Source organism: Zeus faber (genome assembly GCF_960531495.2).
Source record: "Zeus faber genome assembly, chromosome: 8".
Classification (NCBI taxonomy): domain Eukaryota; kingdom Metazoa; phylum Chordata; class Actinopteri; order Zeiformes; family Zeidae; genus Zeus; species Zeus faber.
The window spans coordinates 8,409,375-8,427,181 of record NC_137195.1 but is presented as its reverse complement, the minus strand read 5'-3'; the positions used below and the strand labels follow the sequence as shown (position 1 = coordinate 8,427,181).

At 46.9% G+C, this 17,807-nt stretch overlaps 1 protein-coding gene across 1 annotated transcript in view; it reads right to left on the bottom strand.

Annotated features, from left to right (window-relative positions):
* syngap1b (synaptic Ras GTPase activating protein 1b) overlaps positions 1 to 17,807 on the bottom strand; it is a gene marked incomplete at both ends in the record, with an annotated part of 138,634 nt that overhangs the window by 27,398 nt on the left and 93,429 nt on the right. The window contains 7 exons of the mRNA XM_080005857.1: positions 55 to 199; positions 668 to 1,003; positions 1,619 to 1,858; positions 3,523 to 3,621; positions 4,323 to 4,476; positions 10,687 to 10,808; positions 12,615 to 13,126. Of these exons, the coding sequence (XP_079861983.1) occupies positions 55 to 199; positions 668 to 1,003; positions 1,619 to 1,858; positions 3,523 to 3,621; positions 4,323 to 4,476; positions 10,687 to 10,808; positions 12,615 to 13,126 (1,608 nt within the window). The remainder of the gene's footprint in view (positions 1 to 54; positions 200 to 667; positions 1,004 to 1,618; positions 1,859 to 3,522; positions 3,622 to 4,322; positions 4,477 to 10,686; positions 10,809 to 12,614; positions 13,127 to 17,807) is intronic.

Genomic DNA, 17,807 nt, shown 5'->3' with positions numbered 1-17,807 from the left:
CTCTCGACTCGACTTCGTTTCAGAGTTAAGTATCTTAAAAATGCCCCTCGTCACCTATGGCATCCTTGAGGTACTTATGTCCGATCAGTTTGAGGTACTCTTCTATGGCTTTGGTGGCCAGAGTGTTCTCTCTGAAGATAAGGTGTTCTCGGTCGATGAATCTGTCCACCTCGCACATCGCCATGTCTGACAGGAAATCCTGCGGGAGGGTATTTAAGGGGGTATTAACACATCGTAGAAAATGAGTTTCGGTAGATTCTGCAACTCCAGCTACCTGTCTAGTGCCATTCCATAACAACGTTCATTAATCTTATTTTTATCCAATGATCCAAACTTTCTGTGTAACATGCAGGTAAAACAATGAATTTACCAAATAGCGTCTCATAATAACCTGAAGATCACCTCCCAAAAACATGGTCGTTTAAACCAATGGTATATTTATTACCTACTCAAATGTTAGTGATCAAGCGAGAGAATCCCATATTACTTAATAACAACTGCAAAGCTCTGAAAGATTGCAATGTTTGACAACAGTGAATTCCAAGTCAGGTTAGCTTGGAACTCAGCGATCCAATCAGGCCCACTCTTTTGAAATACAAACAAGTAAGTCGAGAAGTAACTGCCTCAGTCTTCCTTTAAATAGCAACCCAGTGGATGTGACTCTGACCTTGGCCTTCCCCGTGCTCTGCAGGATGTGCACCAGGGCGCAGGCCACCTCCTCTTTGCTCTTGACGCTCAGGACGGGCTCCAGCACGGCGCACAGCGTGCGGTAGTTGTTGGTGACGTACTCTGCAAACTCCTTGTACAGCTCCATGGGGAGGATGCTCATGGTCTGGTAGCGGGACTTGAGGCGGAGGGATGCGTTGATGACCTTGCCCCCGCCGACACCGGCGCCCTTGGTGAGGACGCTGGGCTGGATGACCGGGTACCACTGCTCCACAAACTGCCGGCCGGTGATGCTTGAGATGGGGATGCTGACGAGCCCTAAGTATGTGCTCTTCTCCTTAAAAACAATAAAAATGAACAAACAGGGAGTCAAATGCAGTTCTCCCAATTAATTTATTTCTGAAAAGCAAATTTGCATTTTCTTTAGTTTTTTTCTGAGAATGAATTCACGATGATACCCGCTGACTCAGATGACATCTAGGAAGACACAGACATCAGCAATAGTATAACAGCAATAACAGCATCAGCAACAGTCATAATCTATCCGAATCTATTTCTCATGACTGCAGATTTTAAGTTGAAGCACACCCAAAAGCTGCAAGAGCTGCAAATATACGTTTTATTAAGGAATAAATTTCCAAAATAAGACAGCGGACCAGGGGTGGAAAATCCGGGGCTCAGAAAATTCCAAAACTCCGATCCGGGATTTTGAGTAAACTGTGTGTGTTTGCTGATTAGCCTCAGCCCAGAGGTCCGAGTCCAACTAATGAGAGAACCAGCTGGAGAGTGCAGGTCTGCAGCAAGAACATGTTCTGAACCTGACATTTTCCGGTTCAGTACTAAAATGTAATTACGACAGTTATTTTCCGCCATCATAATAATGTTATAAATAAACGATTATTTTAGTCTTTCTCGCCTTTCGCGGCTGTCCCCGCCTTCCTTTCCCCCTCACCTTGCGTCTCTTCTTGTCCGTCTCCTTGTACAGGTGAAGGCGAAGGTTGCGGACGGCCGGCAGGTTGTTGAACTCGAAGTGCTCCCCCCAGAAGACGGTGTCGGTGCGGGGCTTGCTGGTGGTGCGGGCGTACAGCATGTCGTCCAGGCAGAGTTCACAGTAGTAGCGCTTCTTGGCCGGAAGCTCCCGGGCCTCGATGATCCACAGTTTGAGCACATTGTCCACGCGCCTGCTGTTGTCCTGCGCGGAGTATCGAGTCGAATCAGTGTGAAGCTCAGACTTCGGGTTTTTAATGCTCATTTTGCAACCCCACCCCCCCCTGAACCAACACGGGTTTGTCACAAAGACAAAGGACATAAATGCAAGACGACAAACAAGATGAAAAAATAAAAATAAATAAAAATAATAATAATGCAATAACCGCGCTGGCGTGCAGGCCCGCACGTTGCCAAGTCAACACAGTGTGAGGCTCAGGCCCGGGGACGAGACGACAGCGGGTCGGGCCCTTTCGATTTGGCCGGAGCTGGAAGGTTTTTTGCCCGTCCTTTATGAATCGGGGCGAGTGCGGTCGGAAACACAGAGACAGAGGCAACCCCTCGATAAATACAGTCAGAAAGTGCTGTGACTGGAGGAGGAACAAGCTGTTTTGCATGTACGTGTAGCAGCGGAAGGAAGCGGCACCCCCTGATCGCGGCTGGAATAAAGATCAAGGTCGGTGGGAGCTGAGTCACGTCAACCGCTCTCAAACGCCGGCGTCGCTCGCCCCACGCTCGGCGGCGGCTCCTCCGCTCCTTCCGTAGACCGCTCAAACACGTCCGTATCAAACCGATCCCGCCTCCCGGGCGGGACGTTGGATGGACCGGCTGGTCCTGCAACCGATTCATCGAGGGGGAGCTTTGGTCGTCAAATAATCACGTACGGGATGTATGTGATCTGGTGTTTTTTTCGCTTTGCGGTATTATGATTGGCTTTGTTCCATATTATAAAATGTTAAAATGAGGAATCAGGAGGAGCATGTGAACCTTGCACCTGAATAACTGATTTTACTCGGATTCTATCCGGATTAAAGGCATCATTTAGGGAAATAATCGTCGTAGGTTTTCCCTGTTACACCTTTCCTCACATTCCTGATTTTCCACTACTTTACAGACCACAAAAGCAGGGTGGAGCCAGGACTGCTCTCTCTCTCTCTCTCTCTCTCTCTCAAAAAATGGTGAGAAATGGTTACGTTCATCCCACGTCTTGGCAGCGGTCTTATCTCGCCGTCTGCATCTGCCTGCTTCCCGGAGCCGCGAGGCTCGCTGTTTGAGGGTGGTTGTTGGGTTGGGGGGGGGGTAGATTTTGGAGAGTGCCCCCCCCCTGCCCACGCTGAATCCTTGGAGCTGGGTGATTCCGCCAGGAGTCCCGGGGCCACAGCATCTGGATGAGTCATTCATCTCGGAAAATGTTTCATCTCAGTTTGGCTTAATAACTTTTGGTTCCCCGTCGCCATCAAATATGCACTTACATCTGTCTCACGACTGTTTCCTTTCTCAATAACAGCGCGAGTGGCGGGAAAGCGGGGGGCCCCGGGACCAAAATTTGTTGATCCGCCCCTCCCCCCGCGCACTCCTCTCCTTCTTGCCTCGCCACGGACTTGTTTTTTTTTTTTTTCTATGCGACCGTGCAGGTTCGTTGTCCGACACAGACAAAGACACAGACAGACACAGAAATGGGGGTTCACACACAGCGCATGATCCGCTCCCTTTCAGGCCAGACAACAGCGAGGGACGGGGAGGAGAGAGAGAGACACACAGACAGAGGGATCGGCCGTTTTTTTCCCCCCGCTTCTTTTTTTTGTTTTTGTTTTTTGTTTCTTTTGGTTGTTTTTTTTTTTCCTCCTCCATCTCTTTCTCTCCCCTCACCTTGTTGGGCTTGACAGCTCTCTGAAGGTTCTCGATCCACTTGTCTCTCTCTGCCGCCGAGCGACAAGCAAAGCACTTGGTTCCCGAAGACGTGGTGACCTGAGGTTTTTCCACAACGGTGACATCAACAACCACAGCGGTTAGTCACTACGGAAAAATGCTGGACTCAACTAAGGTGCTGGTAAACAACGGCTCTTTGTACACCTGGGATTTTTCAAGGAGGTAGCTACAGGACAGGCTGTTTGGATTAGTTGGCTGAAATGAATTTGTTATTTTAAAACCTCTCATGGTTTTTTTTTTTTTCTTATCGTGAGAAAAAGTAATAAGCTATATCGACTCTTACAATCTTTCCCATTAAATATTCTATCACTTTTTTAAGTGTCCATTTATGGGATATTCGGCTCTTCCCTGTCCGCTCCACGTTAGATCTAGTGAGGAGGACATTCTGGGATTTGGAGACTTTGAATAAAACCAGGATATATCAATAAAACCCAGAATTTTTTTAATGAGGATGTTATTCTATTAAATTTGGTTACACAACACTGTATGTATTGTATTGTAGTCCTGATATTTTCAGTGAAACTGTGCGTTTGACAACATCACCGATTTTGAAATGGAGATTCTAATGGATGTGAGACAATTATTACAATAAATTATTTTGGGGAAAGAAAAATCAAATTCCCCCAAAAAAGAACTTCCGCAATCTACGGGATTTCTCCACAGCCTTGTTCTCTACCTCAACATGCTGACTCTTCCCTGGTGTGCGGGTGTGGTTTCGGGTGGAGCAGGACGGGTCTCACCTCGAAACAGTACTCCTGTCCCAGGATGCTGGAGTGGACCGGTTTGATGATGGCATCTTCATCCAGGGTGAGGTCCAGTGCCTCAGCGGCGCTGCTGGGGGAGAGCAAGGACTCATGGGAGTGGGACTCCTTGAAGCTCTGCATCAAACGTGTCCTGGGGGATGGACGGATGGATAGATAGATAGATAGATAGATAGATAGATAGATAGATAGATAGATAGATAGATAGATAGATAGATAGATATTGTATTTAAAAAAATTTAGATCATTTAAGACTTTCAAGGTGATCAACTCACATATCAATAATTTATTGTATTTACTATATTGTTATAATAATTTTGTTTCCTACCCTGTTACACACAATATATGCACAAATTATATATAAAATTATATATATAACATGTATGTATATATATATATATTTTTTTTAATTATTATCTATTTATAGAAATGTGCACAATGTATGAGTGTTTGAATTGTTTATATAGAGTTTTTCAAATTTTCAAGTTAAATTTTTTGCTATATATTGCCATTTTTTTCCAAATGTTATCTATCTATCTATTCATCTAGCCATCCATCCATTTATCTATCTATCTGTCTATATATCTATCTATCCATCTATCTATCTATCCATCTAAATCAATACATTTGCATTGTGTTCAACAAACATCTGTAACTTCAGATGCACAGAGAGTTATCACATCATCCCTCATCCATATCAACATACTGTATATTCCTGCTTGTTAAATCCTTCAGTCAAACTCCACCGTCTAGAAGTAAGTTTTATTTTTAAGCCGAGCCGATAAAAAATATAAAAACTTCTCGGGTGCAACAGATTTGTCTTGACCGGCGGAAGATCTCTGGAGGAGCACAGAGCAGCACTCAAATTTTCAACTCCGACAGCACGGACTGGAGTTGAAAAGCTGTCTGTCACACTCGCCTACACTCACTCCTGCACTCCCACACACAGTTCCTCGTCCAGGAACACACGCACACACACAGGCAGGCGCACGCACACACACACACACACACACACACACACACACACACACACACACACACACACACACACACACACACACACACACACACACACACACACACACACACACACACACAGCAATGCTTGTATGCATTTGAGGTTTTCTACAGTTGCGCACACACCTACACACACACATACACACACACACACACACACACACCCAGACACACATACACCCACCATCACTAACCAAAGACAAGACATTCACGCTCAAAGAGGAAGACAGCGCTGTGATTAGAGTGGGATGGGAATGACAGAAAACATTGGAATGACAAAGATGACGAAGACAAACGGAGGTGAAAGGCAGAGAAAAAGGAGCAATAGAAGATGAAATATATCCCTACTAAAAAGTCCCTGGTGCCTTCGACTGTCCTGCCGTCCCCCTGCACTCGCACTGTTTTTGTGTACGTTTAATCATAGCGCTCATCATCAGAATACCGGTTACATGTAGAAGTGGGGGAGAGAGAGAGAGGGAGGGAGGGGGGACGGAGAGAGAGATAAAAATAGACCCAAAGGAATGAGTCAGAATGAGAGGAATAAAGGAGAAGAGAGAGTGGGGGTGGTGGTGAGAAGATGGGAAAGCATGTGTGTGGGAAAAAAAGTGTGTGTGCGTGTGTGTGTGTGTGTGTTTGTGTGTGCGTGTGTGTGTGTGTGTTTGTGTGTGCGTGTGTGTGTGTGTGTGTGTGTGTAGGGGGTGGGGGGGATGAGGAGGGTAGTGAGAAGACCTCTCGGAGTCGGAGGAAATCACGGTGTTATGTAAACTGCAGATCCTTTGGTGAAGAAAGGAGTGAGCAGATAGATAGATAGATAGATAGATAGATAGATAGATAGATAGATAGATAGATAGATAGATAGATAGATAGATAGATAGATAGATAGATAGATAGATAGATAGATAGATAGATAGATAGATAGATAGATAGATAGGTGGCACCTGAACACCACACCAATATGTGACCCACCTCGGGTCACACATTTAGTGGCACTCAATTTTTTTCCCTGCATCATTTGAAAGTGGAGAATCAGAGCTTCAAAACAAGGTGTCACTTGTGCAATTCAAGCAAATATCTTTTAAGCTAGTTTGTTAATGACAAGGGTGTGGCAAACTGTGATTCTGAGATAATCACCTTCAAAGTTTTCCCCACACTTGGCTTCATTCAGCCAGCTCCCAGAATGCAAATGGTTGGAGGACCAACAGAGCCAAGCTAGTTGTCACATGGCTCCTTAACACCCTGCTGAATGGGGACTTGATACCCTGCTGAATGGGGCAATCTCTGCTTTGTTCTTGTGTTTCGAGGGAATGTTGAACATTGTCATCGACACACAACATCTTTTGTTTTAAAAAAAGCTTTTATTTAACAGTCAGAATAAACATGTTTTATAAAAGTGGAATTATTTAGGAGTTTAAAAGTGCGGACAACACAACAAAATGTAGAGTCCATCAATAATATGAGTCTCTGAAAATCATCCTCGGTGTGTCACTAAATATATAAATATGAGTATGCCAAATATCTTCTAAGTTCTTGGAATTATTATGTTGGCTAACCTTATATGTGCTTGTTGAACATTTTATTTCAAACCCATGGAGATTGATTCATGTTGGTCCCCCCTTTGCTGCCGCAGTATAACAGCCTCCTCTCTTTTTGGATTTGGGAACATGGCTGCAGGGATTTGCTCCCATTCAGGCACTGGAGCATCAGTGAGGTCAGGCACTGATGTTGGGCGATGGGGCGTGGCTCACAGTCAACATTCCAATTGATCCCAAAGGTGTTCAATGGGGCACAGGTCCGGGCCCAGAGTTTGTGAACCATTTCTTTACGGACCTCGCTGGGGCACTGTCATTCTGAGACAGAAAAGGACTCCAGAAGAGGGCCCTCCCCAAAACTGCTGCCACACAGTAGGAAGCGCACAATTCTCTCTGGAGTCATTGTATGCTGTTGGAATTAAGGGGCCTAGCCCAAACCATGAAAAAGCACCCACAGGCCATTATTCCTCCACCACCAAACTTTAAAGTTGGTGCTATGCATTCAGGCAGGTAGTGTTCCCCTGGCATCCGCCAAACACAGATCGGTCCATCAGATGCCAGATTGTGAAGATTGATTCATGGCTAGAGAGAGAGTGTTTCCAGAATCCAATGGCAGCGGGATTTACACCACTCCACCACGCCGACGCTTGGCATTGCTCATGGTGATCTTAGGCTTGTTTGCCGCTGCTCGGCCATCGAAACCCAGTTCAGGACGTTCACGGCGAACAAGTTATCGTGCTGACGTTGCTTCCAAGGCAATTTGGAAGTCTGTATTTAGTGTAACCGCTTGCAACAGGCATCAACACTTGGCGGTCCTGTTCAGTGAGCATGTGTGGCGTATCACTTCTTGGTTGAGCCATTTCACAATAACAGAACTTACGGTTGAAGGGCAGAAAATTGACTTACTGATTTATTGCAAAGGTGGGATCCTATGACAGTGTCACATTTAAAGTCACGGAAGGGCTGTGAAAAGGCACACTGGGGCCACCAGCAGGTCAACAGGCGGCCATAGCACCAGCCCTCTCCCGACTGGCAGCCGCAACAACCACCACGGGTGAGCAGAAAAAATTGAACTGCTCATTGAAATTGAAAAAATTGAAATTGAAAATTGAGCTGCTGCTCCCAGCAGCCACTGCCGGGACCATCCAGCAGCCCAGCAGCCAGGCCACCCACCCTTCCAAACAGCCCCTGCAACAGCCAAGCCCAGCTACACCTCCACCAGCTAGCACAGCAGCCGAAGGCCCCACACTCCAGAAGGAAGGAGGGAAGTCTGTCATCGCCTTGGGAGAGGGTCACCAGTGGCGTGGGGGTCGGGGTAGGCTTCAGTTTGGTGTTGGGGGTATGGGGTGTGGAGGTGGTGTGGTTTAAGCAGCCACACCTGTCTCGGTTATAGGTAATTGGGAAATTGGTCAATCAACAAGAAACAGGTAAATCACCTATCCTCACACACACAAAGAGCCTGGCTTAAAAGAGTGGCTGACAGCTTGCCACTCTCTAATAAATAAATAAACTGATGTTTACAACATCTCTGCCTGTGTCTCTGTAACGGAGGGTCATGAAAACGCCACTTGTGTGGCATGTGGCAGGTGGTACTGCCACAAGATATACTTTTGATAAATTCAAATGTACATTTTATGCTGTTTCTCTTTTTTAGATAAAGTGACTTGACCATGCTAGAAATGTAGTAGATAAAAAAGAAAAAAGATATTTGCTTTGAAATGTAGAGGAGTAAAAGTAGAAAGTCTCAAAATGAATATACTTAAGTACAGACTTGAAAATGCTTTAATCCAGGCTTGTAAATACTAGAAAAATATCCTTAAGTGCTGCTACAAATGATTTGTACTTTGTTAGTTTGACAGCAATACATAGTACCCAGGGCAGAGTGCGATAGGTACGAATTTGCCTTCATCCCTGGTGCAATAAACGGTCAGATACTGTGCAAACTGTATCTTGCTGAAAAACTACATTTCCCCTTGACAGACGATAAATATATGAACCGAGATGGGAAAATCAGAGAGCAAGGCTTTGGCAAACAGCCTTGACTCCGCAAGTCTCCTGACCTTGGCCTCTCTGTTTCTCCACAGATTACAGAGCGCCACAACCTCCCCCCCAATGAACAAATCATGCGACACCTTGGCAGGCACCTGCGCGGAATAAAGCTTTTTAGCACTCTCCGGAGTGCACTTTCGCCCTGCATGTAGATTATCAAGATGACCTTGTTCACGCATGGAGTCCGAGGTCTTGGTTCGACTTGGCTGCACCCAAACAGAACCATCAAACGTGGGAGCTCGCGGCAATACAGAATACACTTCAAACACCCACACGTTGCAGTGTTTTCTCATCAAATATAAATGCTTGTGTTGAGTATTGGCAATAGATGATCTTCAATTCGGCCCGTCCTAATCGTATGAGCGAAGCCTCCCCCCTGTCACCTCCTCAGACTCGTCCGCCCTCGCTCGCCTCCTTCTTTTCCTTTTTATTTCTGCTACGTAAAGCATCTTTGAATACTTAGAAAAGCATTATACAAGAGGCATTATTATTGTAATTATAATAACAAGTATTATTATTATTGTTTTTACAGCTTTTCTGAATTGTTTACACACCAACACTGGTACTTGAGACACAATGACTAAAACCTGTAACTCATGTACCAATCCCCTGAACCAATTATGCTAAAATGCTCATTTCCCGCTTTACACTCAGATTGCAGTTCTGAACCACACTTCTTTCAAAACACAACACACAATTCTCTACATTTGGCACAATCTTCATGAATAAAATCTCAAAACCCCCCAAAGCTTTTTTTTCCCCCGCAGCCTTTCACAAAGAAATACTCGGAATACTCTTCAACTACAACAGAAAATATTGTATGTCGATCACCGTAACTGCACTTTAAACAGAACCTGAATACACAATACAGCAAAAAAAAAATCTATACACACCAACGCCATTAATCCGCAATGTGCAAAAAAACAGATAAAACACATTTACACAGATACACTGATCAGCCACAACATTAGAACCACCACTAATATCCACTAATATTGTGTAGCTCCCCCTCATGCCGTCAAAACAGCTGTGACCACAAGGAGGCATGGACTCCACAAGACCTGTCCTTTATCTGGCACCAACACGTTAGCAGCAGATCCTTTAAGTCCTGGAAGTTGTGAGGTGGGGCCCCCATGGATCGGGCTTGTGGTTCCAGCACATCCCACAGATGCTCCATCGGATCGGACCCTAACCCCGCCCATCCACACGATGTAGAAGAAAATGTGATTCATCAGACCAGGCCACCTCCTTCCATTGCTCCATGGTCCAGTTCTGACGCTCACGTGTCCATTGTAGGTGCTTTCAGAGGTGGACAGGGGTCAGCATGGACACTCTGACCGGTCTGCAGCTACACAGCCCCATACACATCAAGCTGTGATGCACTGTGGGTTCTGACAACTTTCTATCATAGCAGCATTGACTTTTTTTAACCAGTCATCTAGCCATTAAAATGTCGTCCTTTTCAAAGTGGCTCAGTTCCTTAAGCTTTCCCATTTTTCCTGCTTCCAACACATCAACTTCAAGTACTGACTGTTCGCTTTCTGCCTAATATATCTCACCCCTTGACAGGTGCCATTGGAACGAGACGATCAATATTATTCACTTATCACCTGTCAATGGTTTTGATGTTGTGGCTACATATACACGACCAGAAACACATTTTTTTGAGACTTCATAATCACACACACACACACACACACACACACACACACACACACACACACACACACACACACACACACACTGACCTGTCTTGGTCGGCACTGCGGAAGCGAGGGAGGATCATGTGTCGGAAGCTGCTTGTTCGGTCCAGTTTGGGCTGGCTCTTGGCCCTCTTAATGGAGCCCTTCAACCTTCTACTGAGAAAACTCTGGAGCCGGAAGAACAAAGGAACAACAGGGGGTGGAGAGAGAGAGAGAGAGCGAGAGAGAGAAGGATGCCATGCCGATGGGGATGGAGGTGTCCAGGTAATAATGGGGACGTAGTCGTGAGGAGGTTTTTTTTTTTTTTTCCATTAACGTTGATAAATATGAAGTGGAGAATGACACAGAGATGTTGGTTGAGTATTGACAATACATGGATAATAAAATTATGAAAAAAACAATAAACAGTGAAAAATGGGCACATGAATAAATGAAAAATGATACACATATGGAAGGGGAGAAAGATACGTTATTATCTCCAAGCTATCAAACTCCCACAGTGACCATCAGCTGTGGGCACTGCAGTGCTGTACCACGGCCAGTAGAAAGCAGTGCTGTGCCATGCAAATATTCATCAGCCCAGTGCCAGTGGTATTCAAACTTTTTTTTTTTTTGCTAAACCAAGGATTTAAAGCTCCAAATAAAGAAAAAAAATTTGTAGAAAAATAAATGTGCATTATTGATATGCCAGCCAATGTATCTTACAGGAAATAATCTGCAAAAATTGTCATTACCAGCAAATTAGATCATGGTAAATTAATTATAGCGCTTACTATTCGCCAATTAGATTTAGAAAATTTTAAAAATGGTATTTCATCAAATCTGATTCCAGTAATGACACATTAGCGCTTAAAAGTGAAGACTTCAATATACTTAAATATTTGATATATATTGAAATACTTTCATTTTCCCGCCCGCCTGCATTTTCATTTGCATCCCACGAGGGGGCGCGCCCCACAGTTTGAATACCACTTTCCTGTACAGCGGTACAGTATGAGCTGTACTGCTGTACAGCCTGAGAAATAGAATTAACAATCTTAAACACTTTAAACCCTTAGAAATAACACATTTGGAAGACAATAATTACTTGGAATGAGAGGTGACACATTGGGATGACTTTCATTCACATTAAATACAATTAAACTCAAGCATCACTCATCTGATCAACATCCTGTGTTTTCAGATTTTGTTCACATACTCAGTTCAGAGATATTTTAATGTTGACAGTTATGTTACTGGTATACAAAAAAAAAAAAACTCCATAAAAACCCAACAGCAAACAATTCATGACCCGCCCCCATGTCAATAATATAACATAATTTAACATGATTTATTCAGTGTGAGAAGGACAGGAGGGAAATGACACCTAGTCAGCTGGAATGAGGCTTTGAAGCCAGTCTCTGGACATGACCGGGGACTTGGCCCCATCTGCTGGTCCTATGCTAATAGACCGTATGACTAATTCTGACCTGATTAGCCTGTCTGACACCCCGGCTCTTAAAAAGTACGCCGCGCTCAACAAGATGAGCCTAACTCACGTCAGATCGCGACAAAGCAAAGGGTGGAAGACAGCGGGAAGGTCGAAGTCCCGCCGTCTCATACCCCCTGTTCCCACACGGAAGTGACCTGTCGCTGAGCTCTGTTCATTTTGAATCAAGTTCTGAGTCAGAGAGCGATTCCGTCCGTCCGGGCAGGGGGCGGGATGTAAAAAAAAAAAAGAAAAGAAAAGTTGAACAACTTTTGAATGACATTGGCGGGGGGCGTGCGAATTTGCGAGAACAGGCGCCAAGTTTGGAAACGTATCCATTTTGCCGAGCTAACAACAAAGTCGTTCTGTTCGGTCGTGCACGGCTGAAACCTGTTGGAGGAAGGAGCAAAACACGGAAGGGAGGTTCAGAGGTGACCTGAACCAGGGGCATGAGGGGTAACCTATGTTATTGTGTTTGCTCTCCTGCAAATGCAAGGTCACATACCTCGATGGGGGGCAGCGGCGAAATGTATGGTCCCGCCATTGGACTCGAGCCGGCGACCCTCCAGTCTCCGCCCCAGTGTGAGAAAGCAGGGGAGGGGCAGGAGGGGGCGGGCGAGCGGGGCAGGGTGAGGGACAGGGAGGGGGAGAGGGGCAGCGAGCGGGGCAAAGGCGGCGTGGAGGGCGCCTTCTTTGAGCCCCGCTGCCGCTGCTGGGGCGGGCGGTGGAGGAGGAGGTGCTGGTGGTGCTGGCTGGAGGGGGAGAGCGCGGGGCAGGGGGAGACGGCCAAGGGGAGGGGCAGCGCGTGGGGCGGGGTGCCGCTGGCCCGCCGGCCGCAGACGTGCTGCCAGTCGGCGGGGGGGAGGGACAGGGAGAGCGAGGGGGGGAGGGAGCGAGGCCGGGAGCAGGTGGGGGGGTTACTCACGGATTGTCGGAAGGGTTGAGGGGGGGCGGTGGGAGGGACCTCCATGCTCGGCTGCTTCCCAGTGGCGATGCTCTTCCGCCGGGCGCGGTGATCTGCGGGGGGCGGGGTGGGGGGGAGACGGGTGAGACAGGTAAGCGGGTCGTGCTTGTCTTTTTTTTTTTTTTCAACCTCCGCGCCGCATTGAAGGACGTTCATTTTGAACCGGAACTCGTGTTTCCCAAAGTTCTCCCGCATGGAGGTTTTGACGATCTCTTATCGGGACTCGGTAATCTACCAATTGCGAGCAAACTGGGAGACGCTCGAGTGAAGCGATCATTAAAAACCCCCGTAACGTTTCCAAAACGATCGATATCGCTCCGTGTTCCCAAGCTGTCCACGGAAACACATTCAACTGGGAAATACTTTACAAAACACATTATCCAGCGACTTTCCCTTTCACCCCTGCAGCACAGGGCCAAGCTGCTAGAAAATGTAATCAACAGTGCGTCATAGAGAATGGACGAAAGCGCCCGGCCTCCATCAGCCTCCACCAGCCTCCATCAGCCTCTAACCCGTGAAAGAATTTTACCCCCCAAGCGAGGTGAACTTTTCAACGGGATCCACCCTGTCGTCACACCCCGGCCGTTTTGGAGGCGGCTCACTGGAAAAATAACTGGGAAAGATCCAAACAGAGGTCTGGGCGGAGAGCAGGCCGGTCATTGAAATGAGATTTGATCAATATCGGGTTCAGAAGATTGGCAAATCATGTGAACCTCACTCAGGGATCTGCTTTCAACGAAGCGGGACTTGATTGACTCGAAACCGGATGAACCGAAGCTTAATGGAAGGTGATTGGCTGAAAGCAGCTCCCGGCATGCGATTACGTGGCAACGAATTGTTCCGCCGAGCACGGCCAGCTGCCACTAAAACAGGCGAGTCTGGTGTTTGGCTGGGTATGGACGTGCTGCGTCAGCTCTGTTTGTGGATCACCGGTGTAAACCGGGATCATATCATTGAGATGAAGCGAAGGACGGACGTACAGCGGGCTGCGTTCGCATGCACAAGCCACAGCCAGCTGAATTAGACCCAAAGCTTATTCGATGCCGGCTGAGCTGCGGTCCGTTGGTACTGATGCAAAGAAAAATCCTCAAAATCATTTCAGGCGAACAACTTCTCCTTTACAAACAGACACCCTGGTGAGAAAGGCGAGGCAGCGTCTTTACCACCTCAGGCAGCTGAGGAAATTCCGGGTCTCGGTGAGGATCCTCAAGTCCTTCTACTGTCGAGAGCATCCTGACAGGCAACATCACTGCCTGCTTTGGATACTGTACTGCTCAGGACAGGCGGGCCCCGCAGAGGGTGGTGCATTCAGCTGAACGTACCACTGGAACTACCCTCCCCTCCCTGCAGGACTTATACACCAGCAGGTGTAGTAGCAGAGCCTGCAGGATCATGAAGGATCCTCACCACCCCAACAACGGACTGTTCCAGCTGCTGCGGTCAGGCAAGCGCCTCCGCAGTCACACAGCGAGGACAGAGAGACTGAGACAGAGTTTTTTCCCGCACGCCATTAGAACTGTCAATGCTGACCTCACCAGGGGTCCTAACTGAGCCACACACATAGGCTCCACTACCTACTGTACTGTATGTAGCATACTGTACCGCATACTGTGTCACTGTTCTGGGTTGTTCGGTGTTACTGTATTGCTGCGCCGTACTGTTGCATACTGTGCTGTATTATCCCACAAACACTACCTCACTTCATTCACATGCCACTTTAATGCACATATGTGTATTTACATAATTGCCTATCCCATATACATAAGCCTTCCCCTTATCTATTCCATTTTATTTTATTTTATTTTTTATATTTTTATTTTATTATTATAATTAAGTATTGGACTTACTGTATTACGTTTTAGAAATCAGTTAGCTGGTCTAGTAGAAAGAAATTTTCCGAGGACATCTGCATATATGCATGAAAGAATGTATATGTATGTGACGAATAAACCTCTTGAATCTTGAATCCTCCAATGCGTACATGTTCACGTCCAAATAGACTTGATAAAAATAAAAATAAAAAACATTGATAACATCACAGCCGTTACAGCTTTCACTTATTGCATCTGGGATTTCGAGGTTGGAGTTGGTGGGGGCTTTCCGACTTTCCGAGGGGGGCCGTTCCGGTTGACATCTTCGACTGGGAACTCGGAAATTCCAACTTCCCAGTTCGAATGGAAATCAGCATTACCCCCTTCAGGGGGCGGCGGCTGGGGAGGAAGGGCGGGTCGGCTCGAAATTCCCTCCCCGGCTCCTCCCGGTAGCGCGCTCAAGGGTCCTTGAGCAGGACACTTAACCCCAGAACTGCTCCCTGGGCACCGCTACGTGGCAGCCCCCCGCTCCTGGGTGGTTAAACAGTCAAGACGTTCTGACCGATTGATTACCTTAAATGTTGCGCTGCCATGACAGCCGACACTCCGCCGGTGCCGCATTTTCCCTGAAAACCTTATCTCCGCCCGCGTTACGCTCCGGCCGCCGCAGGGATCCGCGCGCACGTGTTATTATCTGGATCAACGGCGGGGCCTCGGTCCTCATCTCCCGGTGTCTTTTTTCCCGCCGCCTCTCAGCGCTCATTCGAAATGAGATTGCGTTCAACCGGCGCTCCCCATTACAACGAATCCGCAGTTCAATTCACACCCTTTGCACGTAACCGGTAGGAAACATTCTAAAGAAGTACAATTTTAAAGGAGGCGCAATTTACTGATACGCAGGCGGCTGGAGACAGCACTCAGGAGAGGACCCTTCTTTGATATCACCTTCACAATCCTTGCCTCCATTGAACTTGTGAGTTTTTGGAGAGTTTCTGCTTGAATTTCTTTGCAGGATGTCAGAACAGCCTCCTAGAGCTGCTGTTTTGATGCCAGCTGCTTCCCACCCTCATAGACCTTTTGCTTGAGGATGCTCCAAAAATTCTCAATAGGGTTGAGGTCATGGGCGGATGGGGCCACACCATGAGTTTCTCTGCTTTTATGCCCATAGCAGCCAATGACACAGAGGTATTCTTTGCAGCATGAGACTGTGCATTGTCAGGCATGAAGATGGTTTTGCTAACGAAGGCACGGTTCTTCTTTTTGTACCATGGAAGAAAGTGCTGTCAGAAACTCTATTTACTTTGCGGAGGTCATTTTCACACCTTCAGGGACCCTAAAGGGGCCTAGCAGCTCTCTCCCCATGATTCCGGCCCAAAACACGACTCCGCCACCTCCTTGTTGGGACATGGTGGCCATCCACCAACCATCCACTACTCCATCCATCCGCACCATCCAGGGTTGCACGGGACTCATCACTCAACAAGACTGTTTGAAAATGAGTCTTCATGTATTTCTGGGCCCCTTGCAACCGTTTCTGCTTGTGAGCATTGGTTCAGGGGGGCCCAATAGTAGGTTTATGCACAACTGCAAGCCTCTGGAGGATCCTACACCTTGAGGTTCGCGGGACTCCAGAGGCACCAGCAGCTTCAAATACCTGTTTGCTGCTTTGTAACGGCATTTTAGCAGCTGCTCTCTTATTCCGATGAATTTGTCTGGCAGAAACCTTCCTCATTCTGCCTTTATCTGCACCAACCCGTCTGTGCTCTAAATCAGCAGCAAATCTCTTCACAGTACGATGATCACGCTTAGGTTTTCGTGAAATATCTAATGTTTTCATACCTCGTCCAAGGCGTTGCACTATTTGAGGCTTTTCGGCAGCAGACAGATCCTTTTTCTTTCTCATATTGCTTGAAACCTGTGGCCTGCTTAATTATGTGGAATGTCCTTCTTAAGTAGTTTTCCTTGAATTGGGCTCACCTGGAAAACTAATTATCACAGGTGTCTGAGATTGATTGCAGTGATCCAAAGAGCCCTGAGACACAATACCATCCATGAGTTTAACTGAAAAACAAAAAATGTAATGTTTATGACAGTTCAATCCAATTTGCATAATAATTTGGAACGCGGTGTAGATAGAGGTCAGAGGTGAACAGAGGCTGAATCAAGACTGAATCCGCTCTGCAGCCCCCCACCCCACCCCACCCCACACCACCGACATCTTGGCAGCGGAGAGATATTACGGGGATGGATTTTCTGCCCGAACATCAAGAGGAGGAAACGCTAACAATCCGCACAGAGCGCACACCGGAGGGAGAGTGGTGGGGGGTGGCGGGGGTGTAAGAGGGCGTTGGAGGAGGTAGAGACGGGGGAACAGGGGTGGGGGTGGGGGGGGGTGGTAGATTCGGGGAGGGAAGAGGTGAGAGCATTAACCAAACAAAGCGCTTATTGACTTCTGTCTCTGAGTCGGTGCCTGATGCGCTGAATTGGCCGGCAAGGGAATAAAGTCCTATCCTATCCTGTCTCCCCCTTGATGGATGAGAGAGAGAGAGAGAGAGAGAGAGAGAGAGAGAGAGAAAAGGACTGCATAGATTGAAAACAAACCAAGCGCCATCATAATAATTCATTGAAAGAGGCAACTACAGTCTGTACACCAGTGGTTGCCAAACTGTGGCTCGCAACCCATGAGTGGGTCACCGCAGGTGGCCAGGTGGGTAGGGGATGGCCACGATAAACTTTTTTCAAATGTTTTAATTAAAACAAAATGATATTTCAAGAAAATGCATGCAACCGCGGTGCCGTTCCTGCAGAGGCTGCACTTGGTAATCATTGATGTATTGGTGAACAATATACAGAGAGAGAAATGTTATTTATCTCACTTTTTTGACATGGCAATGAAAATGTATTGCTGAAATTTTACTGCGAA